The sequence below is a fragment of the Kwoniella pini genome, chromosome 1 (genome assembly GCF_000512605.2).
Source record: "Kwoniella pini CBS 10737 chromosome 1, complete sequence".
NCBI classification, from domain to species: Eukaryota; Fungi; Basidiomycota; class Tremellomycetes; order Tremellales; family Cryptococcaceae; genus Kwoniella; species Kwoniella pini.
Window position 1 is genome coordinate 218,728 of NC_091716.1, and position 22,893 is coordinate 241,620.

Here is a 22,893-nt window from a genome sequence, read left to right on the forward strand (position 1 = left end):
TGAATGATACATAAGTAAAACGACGATTATATGTAAGTGTGTTTTCTTCTATCTTTGGTAGGTATCGGAATAGGCGTGACTTTATTATATATTATATAAAACATCTTTAGCTCTCTCAATTTCATTATCATCAATTTCATTAATCTTTTCAGGAGTGCTGGTATCAAAATCATTCCTCCAATCGTGTCTTACACCTTGCGGTCCACTATCAGCATGAGCAAGTAAATCATCAGCAACATTATCTGATCTTGTAGTTGAAGTAGTTTGAGAATATTTAGAAGGACTACTTTCTTCAGAAGCTATATACCCTACTGAATTGGGTAAATTAGATGGAATGTCACAGGGAATCGTAGCTGAAAAGCTAGATGAAGTTGATCCCCGTCTCATGATTGGTCTATAATCTTTCCCGAGATAGGGTTCTTTCAAGAAATTCTCAGTGGTTTTAGGTAATTTTAAACCCGAGAGATCAATCTTTTCAGAATCGTTTGTATCTTCTTTTCTTATCTTTCGATGTTTGCTTGATTTCTCATCATGTGAATGACGGTGGAATTTATTAGATATTTTATTGACTAAGTAAGATAATGATTTAGGAGGTTCCTCATTTGGTGTGTGTGATCGTGCCATTGGTGAAGGTGTTGCAGCTATAGGATATAATTTGAGGGAAGATATTGGATCCTCTGGCTTGTCTTTATGGTTAGATTGCTCGAAATGATGACGTGGAGTGAAGCAAGCTTGGGAACGGAAATCAGGTGGTGACAGAGAATGATCGTAAGATGGCGGTGTGTGGTAAAGACCATTATAGAGCTTGAGAGGATTAGGCTTCTCTCTATGCTTTTTGGGATAACGACAATCAGATGACTCTCCTTTATCATGAATGTCTTTCCTTTCCTTTCTTACTGAACCCGACATCGTCGTCAGTTGTGGTTTCAAGGACTTGTGCTTTCCGTCCTTCCCAAAGCCGGTATTATCCCTTGAGGCGTCCAGGAGGTCTATAGACAAAAGACTCAATATCTGCAATCATATGAGCGGTCAAGATCTTGTCTGAATAGCTCGAACTCGACATACCTTGTCAAGTATACCAATCATGATCTCAGACTCTCTCTTTTCTTTAGGATCTTTCGATTGTACCTTTTCATTCTGAATATTGGATACTTCTTTCCGTGTAGCAAGTATAGTATCAACCATCCTACAAATTGACTGGTTAACCCACAGATCCAATAAATCCATAAACCCGATAAGGTCGATCAAGATAACGGATAATTGTAAGACTCACATTTTGACTCCAAGACCTTCTTCTTTCCAGATTTCCGCCATATCAAGTAAGATATTTATCATACCAGGTGTGAGATATTCCGTAAATTCATCGAAGTATGCAATGATAGCTTTCACCGTGGCATTTTGTAAGACTAAAAAAGAAAAGGCAGTCATTGAGGATGTATGCGAATCATTCATTAAGCCAAGTAGCCAGGCATTAAATCACTCACGGTGCGAACCTTTTTCAATAGATCTTTCAACCTCCTTAGATATCTTTTCATCAATTTTCTTGTCATCTTCCATTTGTAATATTTTCTCAACATATTGTCTGATGATCGCAATGTGATGATTAATCTCATCAAGTGCGGAATGATTGACCTCCTCAATCACTTCCTTCAGGGATGCTAAGAGATCCTTTTGTAAAATCATACCCGTTATGACACTCTGTATAATTTTGATAAGGGGGTTAGGATTCTCCGAAGCTTGAATAGATCGTAATATTTTGTTGCCTAAATCTGGAATTCTAAAAATCAGGTATATGACATCAGGATGAAAGACTACGACTTACCAATACAGATGGTCAAAGAAACGAGAATCTCTGACCAGGTCGTATGATTAGTACCATCATCAATATCCTGCAATTGATTCATGTTTGCCGATCTGAAAGGTGATTTGGATGGCGCGAGCTGAACAGGTAAAGACTTTTGCGATATTCGTAAAGGTGCCCACGGTGAGATATTTCCTGTACCATTGAGACTCATATCTTCCTCATATTCCTTCCGCGTACCATCTTGAGGTTGAACTTTCCCATGTCCAGACTCGACATTTAGTCTTGTCTCATTCTGTATCCATCTCTCCTCACTCAATCCGCTCTGCTCTCCTACTTCCCCACCTTGGATTGCATCGGCCTCTCGTTTACCACTCGTCTTTACTCCTTCCTCTGTTTCCCTGCTCAGCGGCTTTCGGCTTACGAGCTTCCCTTCTTCAGATATTAGCATAATCTCTATCCCTCAGATCGATTGGGAAGGCTCACCTTCCTGCCGTTCTCCTTAGCATCAGGCTTCCCTTGACCTGACTGACCTGACGCAGAAAACTCTTTTATTCTGACTTTTAATGAGTCGACTTCCTTCTGGATTTTCTCTTTATCTGCATGAGGAGTATCAGGTGATACGAGCTGGCTTTTAAGTCTCGAATACTCTGACTTCAGCTCTTCCAAGATCACAGCTTCATTATTACTTGTTGATTTTGGAGTGGTGGAATTCCCTATACCGTTATGATTCTCGCCTCTTGAGACTTCGAGCTCCTCTTGTGCCTCATTCAGACTATATTCAATCATTTTAAGCTTTTCATTTGCCTTCTTGGTGTCCTCATCACTCAATTCGTTCGTTTCCAGGACTTTGGCAGTTGAGATATAAGCCTCTTTGTACTTTTTTATTCTCTCTTCTATCTTCTTTGTGTCATTAGCAATAGTCGATTTGGTCGAGATATCTGTCTCACCCGCTTTGTCTGTCGTAGGCTTTTGCTCTGAATCAATGTGTGAATCACTGGATTTCAGTCTTTTGAGCTGTTTCGTTGTGTTTTCTATCTGGATTTGAAGGGATAATATCTTCTGCTTGATTGTCTTCTTATCATCTTCGCTCAATTTACCGGATTTATAAATTCTCGTATTTTCAGATAATTGTGCTTTTAATCTAATTAATTTCTCTTCTATGTCTCGGTGTGAACCTTCATGACCTGCTGTACGATTATCAGCCTGTAATGAAGGTATGTTAATTTTCTCATCGACTTCTGGACTCTGATCGAGGTTGGAGAGTTCCTGTGACTTCTGAACCTTCGACTCCAGATCACCATCCTCATGCTGAAGCGATTGCAATTTCTCCTTCACCGCTCGTATCTTCATTTCTGACAATATTACCTTTTCCTTCGCCTTCTTCCTCTCGGCTTCTGATAGATTTGGCTGCTTACACATCCCGATTGCTTGTGTGTGCTGTGCTATATATTTCTGCAGTTGCGCTTCAAGCTCTTCTTGCTTCGGTCGTGCTTTTGCCGACGTATTGGTATCATCATTTGACGATGCCTTTGCAGGCCCTTTTGCCTCATTTTCAATAACAATCTTTTTCTGATCCACTTTATCATCTTGTCGCTTCATATCTTCCAAGATTCTTTTGGCCTCTTGCAACCTGCTCTCCGCTTGCTTAGCCATTTCCGAAAGCTCTTTGACCTGTTCCCTTGATAAATCTTCAGCTTGTAACCGACTGACGGCTTCTTCATAACTCCTCTTGTATACCTTGACAGCCTCCTCTGCTTCTTTCAACTTCTGTTCAGAGCTCTTATCCCTGAGATCAGGTTGTTTCTTTTTCAGTTCGTCTTGTGTCTCAGCTGTAGATTGGTTTTTGCCATGTATAGGCGGTTTCATCTCTGTATCTAACACGTCTGCTTTCACCTCATCCCCCTTATTCATGTCTCGAGCTGGAGGCTCTTCAACTTCCTTGATTTTGTGAAGGGCACGCCTGGAGGATCTCAATCTGTCTTCTATCTTCTTGATTTCTTCCTTCAATTCTGTTTTCTTTTCATCGGAAATGTTCCCTAAGTTGTAAGCCTCGGAAGCCTTTTTGTGGCGAATTTGATAATGCTTGATTGCTTTTTCGAGCTCGAAAAGCTTTGTAGAAGGTTTGTCTTTCTCAGAAGCGGGCCCTACCTGCGCTTCTTGCTTATTCTGTGCATGTCCGTCATAGGACTGATTATCCACCGCACTCGTTTCTGTAGCTTTTTGAGCTTGTTCTTTACGATTGATTTCGGTGAAATTCGTCCCGTTGTTCTCTTCAGACCCTACCTCAGCCGCCGATTCTAAACTTCCATGCTCGCCACTATCCTCACTGTATGCCTCCTTCTCGAGACCTCTTTTCGCTTGCGCAATGTCATTCAGCGCAGGTATCTTTTCGATACTCTCTTTACTATGTGTGAGCTCTTGCTGTTTACCAGTCAAACCCTTATCGTTCGCTTCTTCTTGTCGTTTACCTGTCTGCTTCTCATCGGCACGTTCAGCGATGGCCGCTACATCTTGGCTCTCATTCGCCTCTTCGAGCGCTTTCATGGCTTGTCTCAATTTCGCTTCACTTGTCTTTACCTCTTGCTTCGCTTCTTTCTTGTTTTCCTCACTCAGTCCTTCAGTCTTGCACACTCTAATAGCTTGTTTATACCTTTGCTGGTATCTCTCCACTATCTGTTTAAGCTCAACCACTTGATTTCGATTTCCTGCGAAATTGTCATTTTTCATTTCATCGGTGTGCGACTCCTTAGGCTTTGCCACATGTTGATCCTCCTTTTTTGAACCTTTGCCTTGCGTGACAACACTTCTTTCCCGTTCTTGCAATTGGTTCCCGTTCTCATTTTCAGCAGTGACTTCCAGTGCTTCTCCATTGTCTTGCAATTCTAGCTTCTTCAAAGCTTTGATAACTTCTTTCAACTTCATCTCATCGCTCCTCAATCTCAGCTTGATATCCTGCTTCTCTTCGCCTTTCAATCCTTTTTTCGAATAAGCTTTCTTGAGTTGAGCCAATCTAGCTTGATATCTCTTAATATCGTACTCATAAGAGGCCTTTTGATCCATCAACTTCAGGCTACTAGGGCTTTTAATCTCTTCAGGCAGGCCGCTCTCGACTTTCCTGTTTACAGACTCGGGATGCTGGGTTCCATTAACACCTGAGAGCTTTGTTTGCGATTCACCATCAGGATATTCTTCCAGAAGTCTGATGGACTGCTTCAATTTATGTTCGAAAGCTCTCAATCTCTCTTTAGCTTTAGAAGACTCATCTGAATTAAATGATTTATATACTTTCATCGCTTCAGCATATTTGGCTTTGTATTGATTGACTGATTTCTCAAGGTGTTCTCGGCTGAATAAAGGGTCCATCGATGTTCCTGCTGAAGGAATTGCTGAGTCTTCTTGGACTTTCTCCGTCGTTTTCTGAACATTATCGCTTGAATGATAATTGTCTTCCGCTGACTCTGCTTTCGAGTCTGATGTCTTTGTCGTATCTACACCTTCATACTTGGTGGATTGCGAATCGGCATTCGGATCAAATACATCGGTCTCTATCATTCTTTGCTTATCCTTCTTCAGCATTTGTTCAATTTCGCCATGATGCGAATCAAATGTCTGCGCGGTTTGTCTCTTGACTTGCTTACCTGGTCCATCTTTTAAATGTGGGCTCTGAAGGGGGGCGCCGGACACTTGTGGACAAGTTGAGGTTTCATAAGGCTTTCTTCGTGTCCTGTCGAGAGTGGAGGTAGGAGATCGATCGGAGGCGTAGATATACGGTAAAGGCGTAGAAACAGGTGGACTTTGTATAGGTGTAGGTGATACAGGATGATATGCATGTATTGGAAGTCCAGGTGGCTGACACCATTGATCCTTTTGCATCATTGAAGTAGGAAGAGCAGGTGAAACGCAGTGATAGGCGGGGATGGGAGGTGCAGTCTGAGGAGGAGAAGTAATTGTCTGATGATTATTTGTGTGATAGACACCGTTTAGTGTCGAAACGGGGTGTTGCAGATAATATCCTTGACCTTTTTCGGGCGAATAGAAGTGCGGGTCGAAATTAGTGATTCCAGGAGGTGCAGTTCGTATCTAAAAACGTAACAATATATCAATGAATACCTGCGAGGCACAATCCAACAGATATGCTATAGTACTCACCTCATAAGGTCCCGATCTTTCAAACAGTTCAGGCAGCGGTTTGGCAAATTTATCGGCTATAGGAGTTTTATAGATTTTTCCACACCCATCATCAAAGCTTGTATCTTGAGGAATTGGCGGTACAGGTGGCGGATCATTTTTCTTACCTCTACCACCTATTCTGAGAGATTTAAGAGATTTCAAACTTTTCTTTTTAGTTAAAGAAGCTCCCGAGCGAATCTTTTCGATAATATCAGTAGATCTCTCCGTGTCGTTATTTGATTGAGTCAGCCCTTTCGAGATATGTTGAGCTGGCTGACTTATGGCTATAGGAGATGTATCACTCAGTGAGTTAAGATGTTCTTCAAGTTCCCTCTGTTCAATCCTTCTACGATGAGCTTCATACTCATCAGCTTCTCGGGCTTGTTCGAATTCTTTGCGATTCATTTCTTCTCTCTCGAGCTTCTCCCGATCATCTCGAGCTTTCTCAGTATCTTTTAGATCGTTTTCAGCTTGTTCAGCTTCTTTTTGCTCAGCCATAAGTTTCCGTAACATTATTAAAACTTCTTCTGAAATACCATTATTATTTGCCATGTTTTCCTCTTCTCCACCTTGAGTTTCTTTAGAACTTCCTTGAGTTTGACACAAGATAAGAGAATCTCTGACATTCTCATCAAGATTATTAGTCAACCCCTTAGCTTTTTGACCTTTTTCCAACTCTCCTGCGAAAATTCTTACTCTCTTCTTAGGTGAGATAGGCTCAGTAGGTAGGAAATTATCAGCTTCGGCAGCTTCAATTGGTGTGGAATGTTTCACTTCTTCATTACTTGGTTTGACTCTTCTGAAATGCTTACTTGGTGTTCGACTCCTTCGGATAGTTTGTTCTGTATTGGGGGAAAATAAAGATTTAAATGAAAATTTAGGTCTGATTCGTTGAGCTTCGGGTGAAGGAGGTGGAGTATGATCTTCTCCTGATGAAGAGGAATCTACACCTGGAGGAGCGAACATAGTTTGTTGCACTCCAAGAAATGTTTTATGATTGACCGTCAAGTTGAGCGAGGAGATCGTTCAGGATCAGCCTCTTATGTATTCGATCTCACCTCAACGATAAGCTAATCCTTCCTTTTCAATCTATTGTTGCCTCAGCATAGCGCATAATCGACTCAATACGTCTTCGTCTTATCTCTTCATTTTGACTCGTTTTCACCGACCACCTTTGATGTCCCTTAAGGTCAAAGGATGTTATAACATGATTTTCGATATTTCATCAGACCGTTTTACCTGAAAACACCCTTTGACTTCATGTCGTAGAGATCATCATCGTATAGAATGTCCCAATGGTCGATACTTTGGACTTCTATCATCTACTCGGAGGTATGACTCTAGATGCCCTCGCATCATATTGGCTCAACTCGCAGGGAGTAGCAAGACAATCAAGACTATTTTGATAAAGCGATCATGTATAGAATTCGCAATTTCGGCGGCGGCGGTTTTCTTGTTATTATTAAACTTAACCCCTTGAGGGCGCTTATAATTTCCTTCGGCTCAATAATATCTCAGTCCCTCGGACTTCAACTTCAACTTCGGTGACAAAAAAATCCCTCTTATAATCTACTGTCAACTCTCCAATCGGACGCAGCCGAAATGACGAGCTTAACGCAGCATGACTAAACTCATACTCACCAAATGAGATAAATCCTATTTTATCAGATAAATAAAATGATACCCACCTAGTTAATTTATATCTCCGTGTATAATTCTTTGCTTTTTTTTCCTTTTCAACCTAATTCTTTGGTAATTACATTTGTTATTCGATCATATCTATATCACTCTTTTAAGATGTTAGGTAAATTATCATCATTCTTATCTTCAAATGAACCTCTTCCATCTTCTCATACAGCACCTAGAAGAGCAGATACATACGTTAATTTATCAAAAGAATTAGAACAAGCTGGTGTACCTACTTCTGAAACTGATTGTGCTTCATGTTCAAATCCATGTTTAGAACCTTCAAATGGATCTGGAAGTATTAATGAAATTATATATAATGGAAAATCTTATGAAGAATATGTTTTAGAAAAATATGGTGATTTAGGTGAACTTCCTAAAGGTTTTGATACAGATTGGGAGAGTGATTTACAAGGTTCTTCAAAAGGTGGAACAGGTAGAGTTATAGTTATAAGTACTGGAAAAAGTGATTGGGAAAGGGATCATGTGGTATGTGAAACTCTTTTTCTATATTTCATCGATTATATGGACCCGAATGTTGATATACTTTATTCTCAGGATGAGAAAGATTCTCTAGCTCATCATTTAAATAAAGTAATATCATCTGCTCCCATACCAGCAAACTCGACAGAGACAAAATCAAAATCGACTTTCCCTTTCATTTCACCATCACAATTTCCATCACCTTCAGAGCCATTATCTAAGCCAATTCCGACATTACCTTCATTATATTCTTCTTCTTTAATCTCACAGTCAGATGATCCATCAGATCAATCTGTACTTGTTTTTCCAGATTGGAAAGTCGTTCATGAGATTGATAATTCTCCTGATGGTGCAAAATCATTATTCGATAATCAATTATCAAGCGAATTAGGCAGATCAGGTAAACCCTTCGAGGTTGAAGACGAGTTTTCAAGAAGAAGAAGCTGGGTGTTACCTTATAGGGCTGTCATATTGCTTTGTAAGTCTGCGTTCTCCATATTTCATGACTCAACAAGAAGGCTCGATATTAATGAGATGACTCTCTTGTCCAGGTTCCCACAAGAAACGAGATAAACGATGTCATATCGCCGCGCCCCTCTTACGTTCCGCTTTACATACTGTACTTCAGAAACATGGTGTTGAAATCGACGAAGATGGATCTTCTCTTTCTCATCTCGACGGACCTCCATTGGAAGAGATGCATGGATCTGATACTGAACGAGAGTCAGAGGTAGGGAAGAGGATAGGAGAAATTGAAAGTGTACAAGGAGGAGAAGGAGGTCAAGTAGGAATTTTCAATATAAATCATTTAGGTGGACATAGATATGCTGGAGTAATGCTTGTAAGTATCGTTTTTAAAAGATCGGTAATATGATTATACTGATTAAAATTTTTTAGATACTATTTCCATCTGGAGCATACATCTCATATGGTCGAGTTACCCCTGCGGAAATACCTAGAGTAGTTGAAGATACGATATTACAAGGCAAGATTGTTCCTGGATTACTGAGAAATGCTGTTGGCGTAGAAAGACCAGGTGTTAAGACTGGTAAAGGGTTTTTGAGTTGGTAGATAATATAGATCCGCGTTGATATGATGGAAATTACACCTTACAATATACTATAGAATAGATTGAGATCGATTGTAATATGTCATGCAGTCTGTGTTGTGGCATATTATGGGGCAACAAGCCCACCGCTTTATGAACTATGAATGTCCTGCATAATGCTACAAATATTCCAATTTCATCTATATGGTTTTGGCAATCTTAAATATGTCTTCAACAATATTAATCAAACTTCTTGCCTTGTAAATTCTTGTATTCTTCTTCAATGACTCTGATAAAGTCTTGAGGGGTATGACCGTCCTTCAAATTCTCGTCATTAGCTTCACGCTCATCTGTTTAGCATAGCTGTAGAATTTACTCACATCACATCCTTTCCAAACACCACCATCTACAATACATCTTCTTTTTCCATACTTTTCAATTGTAGAATCAATATCAATCGTACAACTAGTTTTAATTCCTTTTTCATAAACTTTTTGAACATTTTCCTTTAATAAAATTTTAGCTTCTTTACCTAATTTTTTAACTTCTTCATCTTTTGTTTTAAGATTTATAATTGATTTAGAAGTTTGATTGAAGTTTTCACTTTGTATACATTTTCCAATACCAGATTTTATCCAATCAATACCAACTGTATTGACGCATTTTTTAATAGATTCAATTGTACCTATTTCTTTTGGAAAACTTGAAGGATAATTTTGACATTGAATTATAGCATAAGCTTTATCTATTGGTAAATGTTTATATAAACATAATTGATGTGAATTTCCTATACATTCAATTTGACCATGTTTACATGTTACACCTAATGGTTCAGTTTTATTTGGTCTGCAAGAACCGAAAAAAAAGAAGTATTCAATTTTTAATGTTGTACTCATAGACAAAAAAATAAATTTAGACTTACGTTCCAATATATCCTATGCTCAAATCTATTTTATCCAATATACCCTCTTTTTGAATTACCTTTAAACTCGTTATATAAGTGAGTCATCGATAGTCAGACAATCAAATTGTTTATCACTCACGCTTTCAAAAACGTTCTCGCATATTCTCTAAAGAAGCTATAAGCCTTTATCCTTCCGGATGATCTTGTTACATTCGATAGAAAGAACAACTCACGGCATCAGGACATCGGGACATGACATACAATGACACATTCACTTTTGGAACTGACAATTCCACATTGAAAGATTGTTGAGCTGGTAAAGTCGAAGACGCCGCTAAGCCAGCGAGAAGGATTAAGGCAAATAAGCTCCTCATATTTACTGAGATGTATGTCTGTACTTCTTTCTAGACTGTAAGTTTTTTTGGGCTAATGTTCAGATTTTATAGATATCTAAGCATATCAAATTGCTGCAAGAGCACAATTGTCGGTCTAAAGCGGATTGATAGGTGGTGAAGACGTCATGTTGGCTAATCATTCAATCACGTGATATTAGGCTAATTCCGGTCGGATCGGGTTTCGTCAAGATGAACGAGTCCGGATGTAGTCTTATTAATCGGAATGATCAAGTCTGTCCATAGAGTGAAGGCTTCATATTAGATTGGTCAGACCTCAAGAGTCATTGGCCATCAAAATCTCACCACATATGAACGATTTATTCGTCATCATGTATCCCCGGACATTGTGCGATACTCTTTACTTGTACATGATCGACCTCGAAGTCTGGTAAACAAAGTGATAGGAGACCTAACTTAACTCGGACCAGTTTAAGCTACTTTACAAAGCTGATCTCATTCCAGTCCGGTCATTTACGCCTGATATCCCCCAAGTCCCTCCAGAATTTTCATCATACCTAATACCTTCTCTTCTTGCCATTCTCGTCCTACAATCTGTACTCCTACAGGCAATCCGTGCATCTTCTCCGCGTCATATGCTCCGTCTTTGTCGTAAACCCTTTTCTCTAAGAGCCATGATCCTTCACTGTCATTCAAATAATCCGCTGGATGTGTATCTAACGCCTGATTAACTCGAGTAACCGGTATAACTCCAACTGTCGAGTCCACCACATTGAACAGAATGGTCGAAACCCTAAGCGCAGATGGTAAGATCAGCTTGTGAAACGAAGTCATCAATTGAAACGCCTGTAAGCGACTGGCTTCCTGAGCTAGACTTACGACACAGGCGATAGTAATTTGGTCGTACCATGTTTCAGTGCAGGAACGGCTTGAACAGGACAAAGCAACATGTCAAACTTGAGATCTTCCCATACCTACGAAAGCAATTCAGCTGTTTATCAAGATAATAGAATCATTCAGCCGTTTGACCAAATACTCACCAATTTCCTGAAAGCGTTTGCGTAAATATCTCTTCGTGCTGTAAATTGCCAGAACTCTTCCACGCTCTTAGGTCGGGAAGTGGCTGTAGGAATTTAGGAGTTAGACTATTCTGCGGATCACCGTAAAACGGTCTCACCAAAGATGGACGCGAATAAGTGATCCTTCAACAGATTGTCGACTACCCAGCCTAACAATGAATGGAGCCAAGCTGGTAATTTTGAACCAAGAGTGACCTGATAACCATCTCGTTCAATTCCGAAATCATTACGTGATCATTAATGTGACTTACGAGCCTCATCGAGCTCTCCATCGGGTCGGGACCAATATTACCTAGAAGCGATTTGTATCCTTCAGCTGATGTCAGTCCAACGAATATCTATCGAGCGTAATGATCAGTGCTTCCGATCGAATGTATTGAAGATTCACCCACTTTCAAAGCCTCAGAGACTGCCGCTCGTTATCAGCGTTGTGGATATCTGAATCATGGAAAGCATTGTGAAGTAACATACTATCTGGCGGATGAAATTCCACTACTTCATGCCCTGCATCTCTCAATTTCTGTACAGACTCCTCAACAGCTCTAACACAAGCAGGACTTGTCTAGAACATCGATTATCTGTAAGCCATGGAGTTCGTTAGGTCCGCCGAAAGACTTGCCTTGATTAGGTTGTCTTGAGTCCAATATCCCACTCTTAGCTTGCTGGGTATCTCAGTTTCCTTCCAAGGTAAAGGAACTATCATTTCTCCTCTAAAACCTATTTCTGCCGATGTATGCGCGAGGTTTAGAATGCCTCTTGATGCGAATATTAGATCATCGACTGTACGACCCATAGGTCCCACCATACCCTAGTTACATTGATCAGTCTTGTTATCGAAACAGCGCCAAAGTATTTCAACTAACCTTAATTCCATCAAATCCTTGAACGCTGTTTCTCTGCCCTGATACAGGCCATCGTCCTCTTACAGGCTTCAATCCGCAGATACCACTATAATGCGCCGGTATACGAAGAGATCCGCCAACTTAATCAATTTCGTAGGTTCAGTGTCGATGAGTGCGGATCTTCAATCCATAGGTAGTGAAATTAAAAGCTCACTGTCTGACCCCCAGCCAAAAGGACTACCGTTCAAAGCAATCAGAGCAGCTTCTCCACCGGAGCTTCCTCCACACGTCCTTTCAGATGAATGGGGGTTGGTAGTGGTAAGAAAGACGGGATTACGACATTCGAAAGCAAGAAGTGTCTGATGTGAAATCAGCAAGTCTTCTCCACCATACAAGGTTTGAGTAAGAAGATGGATGACTCGGTTTCACTCACCTGGGGTACATTGGTTTTACAAAATGGTATTCCACCTGCCCTCCTATATAGCTTTACCATCTACCATGAGACCATGGTAAGTCTCGCAACGAACTCCTTGAATGAAATTACGACTTACAGTGGCTTCCTCTTCAGCAGCGGTGGTAGGATTAAAACAATGTCTATCGATCATTTTCAGCTAAAATCTCTCATAGAATGATACATGACGTTTAGCAGTTTCAAACTCACGGCGAGCAACCAAGTGACGAGTCTACGCCGAGGATGTTGTATGTATCTGGGAATATCGTATCAGCTGATTTGTATGTCTGTATGACCAAGATCAGAAGTACCTTTGAAACTGGATGGCAAACCCCAAAAATCCCCTTCGGCCATACCAGTCGTAGCATACTGTTTATCCAACTCCTTGGCCCTTTTCAGCGCGTCCTCAAACAGGACTATCCATATGTCATGTTAGCTTAATTGAATTTACATGAAGATGCGTTCCTGAGCTCACTCTCGGTCAAGCAATTCGTCTTTCTATGAGCAGCACATGCTGATCGGATCTTGCATTTTTCAGCATGTGACCTGCTGATCTGCACTCACAAAAGCAATCATGACTCGTTCTGCAGACCACCCATTCCTTTTCTCTTTCAGGTTCTTCACAATCTGCTCAAGGCTAGACAGTATACAGTCAAATCAGTCTGGAATGAACCTCGTAGGACCCGGCTGAGCTCACCACGTAGTCACGTATACTTGATCTTCTGGATGTTCACTCGCCAGTCCCAGCTCATCCTCCATCTGTTTTATCAATCTTTCTCGCTCATCTTGCTTCCTCTTCGCTATCGATATGGTGACATTAGATACCATTGCTAAGTTGACGCTTGAAGTTCTTGTTGAAAGGGTGTTATCATAATTTGGATACCTGATGGAGGAAGTCGTATTCACACGGCGGGGCGGAACTATCTTGACCACGTGATTATCTTGACCGATTTCTTTAGGGAACCGGAGTAGATGGAGGAATGCGCCTGGCGGACTGGATGACAGTACTTTGTCACATAGAATCGCAGAATGAGCTTGGTAGACTATTAGAGGGACTTGATGGGAATGACGTGTCTGTGTTTGTGTATGTGTATGTGTGTTGTTTGTTGTATAGCAATGAATATCAACGGAGAGTGATTTGAGATGAAATGATATTCATAGCTGTGCAAGAATGGTATACTCATTCATTCCTATATGCATAAAGCAATACACTTACGCTCTATATTAATAGGAATCTAAATGATTATTCTTTGTTCAATTTATTCCGCAGGTGCAGTCCAATGGTCCAATATGTTCACTTTTCATATTATTACATTGATTGGGCTATGTTTCTCGATTGAAATGATGATGGCGAATCCATTACCTACTTTGGAAGTAGACACAATTCAGAGTAAGTTCAATTGACTATTCACTGTATACGATCGATTGATTTTGATTGGAAGTTTTGGATAATATCGATCAAGTACGTTCAAACTCGGACAATACGAATTCGATTGAAGTCCTTTTTCCGGAAGAAGCTACAACATTCCATTCGAGTATTGAAAGTGAAGAAGAAAGTGAACAAGCTGAGTATGATGTCGGGCTCTGTGGTAAGTGACGTCAACGTCATATCTGCAATAAAATCAGTAAGGCAGATTGATAATTATAATATTAATCATTCTCAGAAATCGTTAAATATGAATCCGAAGATATCGACCAATTTCAAAAAGAAGATAATTCGAATGAAAATAAATCAAACCATTTTAAGATCTGTAAAAGACCTTCATCAGGTTCCTCTTCTTCTAGTTCAAGTTCAAGTTCTTCATCAAGTGGAGGAAGAGGAAGTAGTTCAAGTTCAACAGGAAGTGGAAGTGGAAGTGGAAGTGGAAGTGGAAGTGGAAGTGGAAGTGGAAGTGGAAGTGGAAGTGGAAGTGGAAGTGGAAGTGGAAGTGGAAGTGGAAGTGAATCAAGTTCAAATAGAGGTGGAGCATCTTCAAACACAAGTGGAAATAGGAATTCAGGAGGTGATTCATCAGGATCTGAATCAAGTGATAATGGATTTGATGATGAAGATTCTGGATCAAATGGCAATTCCAATTCGAATAATGGAAATGGAAGTGGGAATAGAGTATCAACACAAAGTGGAAATTCAATACCTAGTTCAGTAAGAACTGGTACTGGAACTGGGACTGGAACTACCTTAGGAAGAAGTAGTAGTACTAGTATTGCTATTGGAAACCCAATTAGTAGTTCAAGAATTAGTAGTGAGTCAGTCTTCTTTTTATTCTTGTAAATTGTGCGCAGCTTATTCGATTTTTCTTGATTTACATTGGTAGGTGCAAATACAAAGTTGACAAAGTTACATGGGATTACTGTATTGAGGTCAATATTGGTATTGAATTTATTGTATTTCTTGATTTAGAATATCTTCATATGTATTGTTTGATGATATGATGTACAATCGATCTGTTACATATTTTATCAAATCACAATCATGCATCAAAACAAAATATGATTCAAATTGACTTGATCAAGTGATGCTACATGTATTTCACCACTGCTGTGTCATCCCAAAACAGGAAATACAATCAAGGGAAAGTGGATTTTCCATTGATACCATATAAGATTTATCAATAATGAGATGCATTATAATAATGAACAACATACAATGAAAAAAACAAGTAATGTTTAAATTACAATCCATTTTGATCTAATCGCCATCATCATCATCATCATCATCATCAATTTCAATAATTTCGCTAAAATCTCTACCCATTTCTTTATATACTTCCATGTCAACTTGTTCATTATTTTGGTGATCAATTTCCATTCTTCCAATTTCTTCATTTTCTTCCAAATCATCTTTCCCATTTTGTTGTAACACACTTTCTTCGTCTTCTTCTTCTAGAGGTACGTATAGTTCATATATTGCATCTCCTTCTGGACCTTCAACTACATTCTCAAGTAAATCACCACTAAGATCTAAAAATCAAAATAATAGTAAAACGTTAGCAATTGTATCAAGAGAACGTATACTTCAAATACAGTATGATTAGAGAACGATCCAAGACAAATTAAATGTTCATTTCAACAAACTCACATTGTATACTTCTCTGCTCAACCTCTTCCACAATTTCTTCGTCGATTTGGGAATAAGCCATAACTCCAAAAGCACTAACGAAAAGATGTTGTAAACCGTTAAATTCTCTCGTAGATGCTGCATGATTTACACGTTCAGGTAAATCAATTCCAGCAGGTAATTCATCTTCGGGAATACTTTCTATGATTTCGCCATGTTGTTGCTGCGATTGCGATTGATTAGGGATTGATATTGGAGCAGGGAAAACTAGTTGATGCAATAACGATAATGCCGGTATTAATAGTGATAATGCGCTAACCTTCCAACTCTTGGTCAATTGCTCGTTCACTTCATTGGACCGCGGTGTTTTGAGCTCGGACTTACGCCTTGTAATCTTGTAAGACCCCATATATACCATACAGCTTTGTACTTTCACGTTGAACGACGATGATTAAAGCAGGAACCAAGATTGATTTCGCAGCCATGATGATTACTGCGTCGGAATGTGATATTGATAGCATACAAAGACCTGTTAATGCGAGATTACTCATATGCAAAGCCTACACTCGAAGGGCTCGGATTAGCACATCTGACTTTCCATCATTTGTAGGCAAAAGATTTGTCTGATATACTCACTTCCGCCTCACTAGCTGTCGCAAGTGGATTGATAAGATATCTCGACAACCTCTCTACTACGGGCGATTCATTCGGCGAGGAAGGTAGTTTGTATTTGTCAGACGACATGACCAAACTTCTGAAATTGCATGCCTCTAACAAAATCTATCAGCCATCATGTCGCACAATATTCGAATGACTAGATTATCCTCACGTTGAGATGCTACATAGAACAACTCTATGCCCCTTTGCACAACGAACGGCTCCTGGTGAATCGATGTCAATCCTAAAATGATGTCCACCAATTCGTCGGCTTTCCTATGTGGTCAATACAGTCAATCAAAACTCCCTCAAGCTTGTGAATGGAATAGACGGAGGCAACCCGCGACAGGACGGAAGGTGACCTACCAGGAGGACGTTTCAGAGACATGACAAATGATTCCTGCCAGTTCAGCTATCCGATCTGCTAATTCGATATACCATGTATCCGTTTCCCTCGGCTCTTTCTTGCTCTTTTCGTTAGTGGTCTCTTCCCTGTCGCAATGCTCATCAACTGCTTGTTTTACGCGCATGCGATCCTTGAAGGCTGCTATCCTTGGGGAGTCGGCGTAGAGTATGTGTATTGTTGATCTGAGATTTTCGGTCGTATTATTGTTTACCAGTACACGAAGCAGGGACGGAAAGAGCAGTAACGAGCTAGATAACAGGCAGATGATATTACAATACACTGCTATCTACAGATATCGCGCAGGGATCAGCGTGAGTCCCAAGCGTATTTTACAGCAACGAGTCGACAATGAAGACCAAAGCTCACCTCATCTAACGACACTCTTTCGATGTTTAAGACAATTTTGACTATGTAGTCCATCATATCACACAAGGAGTCGACGATTATTGCCTCGAGTTCATCAAACGTTAATTCAGTATCACCGCAAGCTTTCAGTATTTCCGAACATCGGCTCGTGTATATCTCATGACCTTCCGACGTTATCGAAGGGCGGTAATTCATCAAGCGATACAGCGTTGGTTCAGTACTGGAACCAAGGTCATACTGGAAAATCGATAGCGTGACATGATGAAATAGATGGTATAGCAGCTATCGCACAGGGTAAGCATATTCCTGTTCACTGGTTGAAAAATGCCTCACTTCTGCTCTATGGTCCTTTACCTCGTCCATCACTTGGTCGTTTTGGTCCGGAATGGCATCTTGGTTCAGCGGAAGAATATGATCGCCCCAGTCAATATCTTCATCTTGTCCTCCGATTGAACCTGGCGTCGTTTGACTTCTAGCAGGCTCTAGGGAGTTGTTGAAGGGTGATGGAGACACGGCTCGATTGGGCGAAGCAGGGGGCGAGCTTTTATCTGCAGTCTTCTGCCTCTTGGTTCGAGGGCCGACAGACGGCGAGGCTGCGAATGCATTGTTGAATCCTCCAAAGTTGGGCCCAGATATAGGTGCCTTACCTGCATGGGACGTTAGTATCGAAGTGTTGGAACTCATCAAGTCGCTTACCTTTGCCTTTTGCGGATTGGATCAGCGGAGTGAACATCTCATCAGCCACACCGCGCCTGCGACTGGGCGAACCATTCTTGACGGGAGTAGGAAAACCACGATATTGAGACTGGGAAGGTGGGAAACGCTGAGACTGTTGACGGACTTTCGAAGCTGAATTGTGGGCCGCGTGATTCTGCACATCCCGAAGTGAGATTTTAGCATCTTATTTCAAGATCCGACAGAGTGTAGCGACAGCCTCAAAATGCACTCGCGATGAGGGAAAAGAAGCTCACAGAGAATACAGCCTGATGCTTGATGTTTTCTACTTGTCTCTTGGCTTGCTCTCCTCTGTCCTTGAGCTGTTGTTCTTTATTCTCAATAGTCAATTTGAGCCTTTCCAACTCCGCTAGATGCCTTTGATGTTCCTAGTTTGCCATTTTCAGTGTCAATATCAAGCTACCGACTTCGACACAGCTTGTAACGATACGCACCTCTCTCTGAGCTCGACGAACTATCTCCGCTTCGCCTTTGGCCGCCCAAACTTGGCTTTGTAACTCTTTCACTTTCTTGCGGTAATCCTCATCTCCCTCATTTGCATCGATGTTGATGCGTCCCGATTTGCTGCTTTCAACTTGAGCCTGAGATCGTAGCGCCGCCAATTCAGCTTCGAGTTCTTGTCTCTTCCTCCGTTCTATTTCTAACTCAATTGCTGCTGCTCTGGCCGCGGATCCTTGAGACAATGGCGGAGCAGACGTATCCCTTCCTTCGGATATGCTACCATTGGCTTCATTCGACCCAGTATGAGATTGAGACTCAGACGGAATGGTAGGTAATCTGGAAGGCCCCGCGATCGCATTCCCATGTGCATTTCGATTAAAAATTTGCGCACCAGCAGATACTGATCTCGACAATGACCTGTTGTTATGAAACTTCGATTCCTTGGGGGGAACTTGATTTGCAAATCTGTTTTGAGCGGGTGCGTTACTCTGTCGATTGATATCATGGTGAGGTAGAGAAGATGATCCAGTTGAAGAACTCGAATTTGATCTTGAGAGAAGTGGTCTTCTGAACGATTGTGCTTCATTGCCAACGGTGCTTGCGGCAGCTTGCATGGCTCTCCTCCTAGCAGCGATAGCATCTTGGGACTGTTGTCTAATCATTCTTTGATTTTGAGAACCCGTGGGTCCAGGTCCGGCCAAACCTAAACTTTCACCTAATATCGAAGGCTGTGCTCTTCTATTGTCCGTTATGACAGCTTCCTCCGTATTGACCCCGTTTTTACTCTCCATTCGACCATTGACCGCATTGTTATTGTTATTTCTGACCTGAGTGCTTAGTTCATATCTTCCTGAACCGTCCATGACTACATCAACAGGTGGACTTTCATCTTCTTCATCTCGTCCAGCATTCCAGTATGCTTCTCTTTGTTTAGCATTATCTATATGTCTTTCTACATCAAAAGACCTTTTCCCGCCTATCTCCCATCCGAAACCTGTCCCTCTAATTCCAGGCTCAGTATTGACTGGACGAGGTTCTTTCTTTAGCTTATTGGTCGAAGAGGACGCTATAGAGGAAGTAGGAGAATTTCGAGGTTTGGCTAAAACATGTCGAATTGGTTGAGTGAATCGATTTTTCGGAGGTGCTTGTTGAGATGCCTGAATTGCTTTTTCTTCTACGGCGTCCAGCAAGCCCAAAGTCTCTGGATTATCGAAAAAGCCATCATCTTCGTCGAATGGGTCTGACATTATAGAATTATCCTCTTGTTAACATTACTGACAGACCTTGCGATATAAGATCAGCTATTCAATATGATATTTGGGTTGAAGTACCGACTAAAGCCGACTAACGTGAAATCATCCTGTCTTGATAACAATGAAGGAAATACAATGCGATAGACTGCGGTCCACTTGAAATAGCTCACTATCTGGTAAGAAGAAAATGGGAACATTGAGTTGACCTGATTTTTGACTTTACGAGTGATAATACGCGTTGAAATGAAAAGTGGAGGTTGACTGGATCATCAATCATCACGTTAATCAACATTCCTCTTTCCTCTTCTTCCATTTCACTCTCAACATCAAACAGTATACAGTGTATAGACAAGCTGTGCGAAACGAGACCTTGAAGTACGAAAACCAAGCATCTGATCGAACGGATTCGAAAAGCTAAAATATCAGTATCGCGATTGCGCTCTTCCTAAGCCTGTCTCATGCCATCTTCCGATTCTTCAGAGGAAGCGAGCAGGCCGACCAAGATCACAAAGATGGATGACTCATTGGACATCACATCCGCAACAACCGGAACAACTGAGATACCTTCGTGAGTCTTTTCCTGATGCTCTTCAAGTATGTCGTCCGGGCGTTGTTGCAACCTCGCTGTGTAGTATATCACAACCAAATCGGCCGGAGCTGATGTGAGGTCTGACTCTGCAGGTATCGTCCGGATGCAAAGACAAGACGATACGACAGACAGCTTCGGTGAGTCATCGCTCGATAACTTTCATGCCATCGACATCTTCGTCGCCATGTGAACTTCTTACCAGCTTCCTCCAAACTCAACACAGCTCACTTATGATGCGCACAGACTATGGGCTTCCGCCGGACAACGTTCACTTGAATCGGCCAGAGTGTTGTTGGTGGGATGTGATGCGACAGGTTGTCAAGCTCTCAAGAACCTTGTCCTTCCTGGTATGTCGAACTTAGTCCACACCTATTTTGAGATAACAATGACACTTGAGATACTCCTCAGGTATATCCCATTTCACCATACTATCGCCTAATCTCACTACCTCCCAAGATGTAGCTACCAACTTTTTCCTTCATCCCGACTCGGTAGGACTTCCGATAGCGGAGCAAAGTGTCAAGTGAGCTCTTACCTGATAACTTGAATGGTCAATCAAGCTAACAGGATATAAAGGTATTTGAAAGAACTCAATCCTGCAGTAGAAGGATTCGCGAAAACAGAGGTAAGCTATGGGGTCTTACTGTTGGTCTCAAAGACGCTCATCAATACATGTTACTCAGGATCCCTCATCCCTGTTGGTCACCGACCGGGACTTTTTCACCTCATTCACCCTAATCATCGCTTCTAATATTCAACCATCTTTGGAGCTTCAATTGGCCGACTTGCTATGGCAAAGTGAGCAACGCGAATCTCAATTGGGATCCTCGAGCTGATGACTGAAGAGCAGCTTCTGCGAGTGTAGGTGGACCAGATATCCCTCTGATAGCGATCAGGAATTCCGGATTCGTAGGGAGAGTGGAGATCCAATTGAGGGAACACAGCGGTATGTGAACTCACCTGACATACGTGATCAGCGTTTCCTCGAGCTAACGTATATACTAAGTCGTCGACACACATCCTGATACCACTCATACGCTCCGACTTGATGCTCCTTTTGCTGCTTTGGAACAACATGCCAGATCATTGGATTTAGCGACCATGGACAGTATGGAACATTCCCATATTCCTTGGGTGGTTTTGTTAGTTAGAGCAGCGAGTATATGGAGGGAATCGGTAAGCTACGTGTATCCTTCGATTCCTGCAGGATGCTCATGGAACACTTTATAAGTAGCACAATGGCAGACTGCCGGAGAGTAGCGAAGAGAAAGCAGAGTTCAAGGAAACATTGAAGAAGGACAAGGTCAAGGGTGACGAGGAGAATTACGAGGAAGCATTGGCTCAAGCATATAGAGTTTGGGGGAAGTCTGAGGTAAGATGAACTCCTTTTGTGTCCAAGAGTTATTTGTTCACAGTCATCTTTTAGCTACCATGGGAAATACAACAATTGTTGAACGATGATAGCGTAAAGAACATTTCAGCCAATGTAAGCTATTATTGACGCCTTTGTTGTAGATTAGGACGATAGCTGATATATCCTGTCCCAGTCAAAAAATCTACATATTCTCCTCCATACTCTTACTCAATACGTCTCAGCCGCGCCACATCTACCTCCAACCTCCCCTTCCTTGCCAGATATGCATTCCTCAACAACCTCATATGTTCATCTCCAGAATCTGTACAAGAACGAATATCAGTCTGACCTCAAGCGATTCAAGGTGCTGCTATCCGAAACTCTACAAAAGGTTGGACTGGAGGAAGGTACTGTCCCAGATGAGGAGATCGAAGGGTTCGTAAAGAACGTAGGAGGCGTTGGAATCATCAAAGGTACCCCTTTGATAGATAGCAAGATGGGTCAGGGGTTAATAGTCGAAGCCATCAGTATGTCAGCTATCGTACTCCCGATTGACCATTTGCTGATGAAGTCTGTCTAGCAGCGAATTACCAATATGATGAATACGATGGGTCCTCAACATGTTTCGCAATGCATCTCGCCTTCTTGGCTGCTGAAAGGTTTTACGCATCCCATAAAAGATGGCCTGGCGCGAAAGCCATGGTGAACGTGGCGGAAGATACTAGTGAGGTGGAAGAGATTTTGAAAGGAGTATTTGGTGGAAAGGAGGTAGAGGATATCTTCATTGAGTGTGTTGCGGAAGTGTGAGTCTGACTACACGTTTGGACTGCTGTTTTCAGTTGAGAAAGGGAAATATTTGCGGTGCTTACATTAAGTTCCAGAACGAGAGGCGGCTTCGGTACTTTACCTACAACAGCTGCTTTCCTTGGCGGTGTCGTAGCTCAAGAAGCAATCAAATTGGTGACGAACCAATATTCACCCTTGGATAATACGGTGATTGTTGATTTGATCAAAAGTCAGTCTGCCAAATTCAAATTTTAAATTGATTGCGTACGGGAGTTTAGCAACACGCCATTAGGGTGAATGGGGATGCGAGTTGTAGCATAGATAATCGAATGGCTCTTTCCAAGAGCATCATGTATCATCAATACTACTCAAAATGAAACATTACTGGTAGCATCGGCATACAGGTATCAACTGACTTCATACTCCAA

At 41.4% G+C, this 22,893-nt stretch overlaps 7 protein-coding genes across 7 annotated transcripts; 3 read left to right on the forward strand and 4 right to left on the reverse strand.

Annotated features, from left to right (window-relative positions):
• Positions 1-84: 84 nt before the first annotated feature.
• I206_100094 (uncharacterized protein) lies at positions 85-6,940 on the reverse strand (the record flags this gene model as incomplete). The annotated part of the gene is made up of 7 exons (XM_019153008.1): positions 85-1,011; positions 1,066-1,186; positions 1,274-1,406; positions 1,485-1,769; positions 1,823-2,228; positions 2,288-5,884; positions 5,954-6,940. 7 exons carry the CDS (start codon positions 6,938-6,940, stop codon positions 85-87), a joined length of 6,456 nt encoding a protein of 2,151 aa, XP_019015146.1.
• Positions 6,941-7,771: 831 nt separating this feature from the next.
• I206_100095 (uncharacterized protein) lies at positions 7,772-9,214 on the forward strand (the record flags this gene model as incomplete). Its single annotated transcript, XM_019153007.1, has 4 exons — positions 7,772-8,149; positions 8,219-8,621; positions 8,695-8,984; positions 9,041-9,214. 4 exons carry the CDS (start codon positions 7,772-7,774, stop codon positions 9,212-9,214), a joined length of 1,245 nt encoding a protein of 414 aa, XP_019015145.1.
• Positions 9,215-9,431: 217 nt separating this feature from the next.
• Positions 9,432-10,469, reverse strand: I206_100096 (uncharacterized protein; the record flags this gene model as incomplete). The annotated part of the gene is made up of 5 exons (XM_070202127.1): positions 9,432-9,509; positions 9,572-10,037; positions 10,114-10,172; positions 10,235-10,261; positions 10,329-10,469. 5 exons carry the CDS (start codon positions 10,467-10,469, stop codon positions 9,432-9,434), a joined length of 771 nt encoding a protein of 256 aa, XP_070058228.1.
• A 492-nt stretch (positions 10,470-10,961) lies between these two features.
• On the reverse strand, positions 10,962-13,648 carry I206_100097 (uncharacterized protein; the record flags this gene model as incomplete). The annotated part of the gene is made up of 17 exons (XM_070202128.1): positions 10,962-11,241; positions 11,328-11,422; positions 11,489-11,571; positions 11,626-11,722; positions 11,779-11,865; positions 11,920-11,936; positions 11,999-12,089; positions 12,147-12,335; positions 12,391-12,509; positions 12,584-12,728; positions 12,803-12,862; positions 12,921-12,963; positions 13,031-13,076; positions 13,132-13,236; positions 13,296-13,314; positions 13,385-13,457; positions 13,518-13,648. The coding sequence occupies 17 exons, from the start codon at positions 13,646-13,648 to the stop codon at positions 10,962-10,964; spliced, it is 1,680 nt and encodes a 559-aa protein (XP_070058229.1).
• Positions 13,649-14,161: 513 nt separating this feature from the next.
• Positions 14,162-15,092, forward strand: I206_100098 (uncharacterized protein; the record flags this gene model as incomplete). Its single annotated transcript, XM_070202129.1, has 3 exons — positions 14,162-14,210; positions 14,263-14,409; positions 14,485-15,092. The coding sequence occupies 3 exons, from the start codon at positions 14,162-14,164 to the stop codon at positions 15,090-15,092; spliced, it is 804 nt and encodes a 267-aa protein (XP_070058230.1).
• A 417-nt stretch (positions 15,093-15,509) lies between these two features.
• I206_100099 (uncharacterized protein) lies at positions 15,510-19,730 on the reverse strand (the record flags this gene model as incomplete). The annotated part of the gene is made up of 11 exons (XM_070202130.1): positions 15,510-15,781; positions 15,900-16,192; positions 16,263-16,438; positions 16,515-16,648; positions 16,708-16,811; positions 16,902-17,227; positions 17,308-17,589; positions 17,641-17,954; positions 18,004-18,178; positions 18,279-18,410; positions 18,477-19,730. 11 exons carry the CDS (start codon positions 19,728-19,730, stop codon positions 15,510-15,512), a joined length of 3,462 nt encoding a protein of 1,153 aa, XP_070058231.1.
• Positions 19,731-20,194: 464 nt separating this feature from the next.
• Positions 20,195-22,720, forward strand: I206_100100 (uncharacterized protein; the record flags this gene model as incomplete). Its single annotated transcript, XM_070202131.1, has 13 exons — positions 20,195-20,304; positions 20,418-20,462; positions 20,569-20,672; positions 20,734-20,848; positions 20,902-20,950; positions 21,009-21,123; positions 21,176-21,271; positions 21,332-21,501; positions 21,560-21,697; positions 21,752-21,811; positions 21,873-22,206; positions 22,263-22,482; positions 22,561-22,720. 13 exons carry the CDS (start codon positions 20,195-20,197, stop codon positions 22,718-22,720), a joined length of 1,716 nt encoding a protein of 571 aa, XP_070058232.1.
• Between the last annotated feature and the right edge of the window lie 173 nt (positions 22,721-22,893).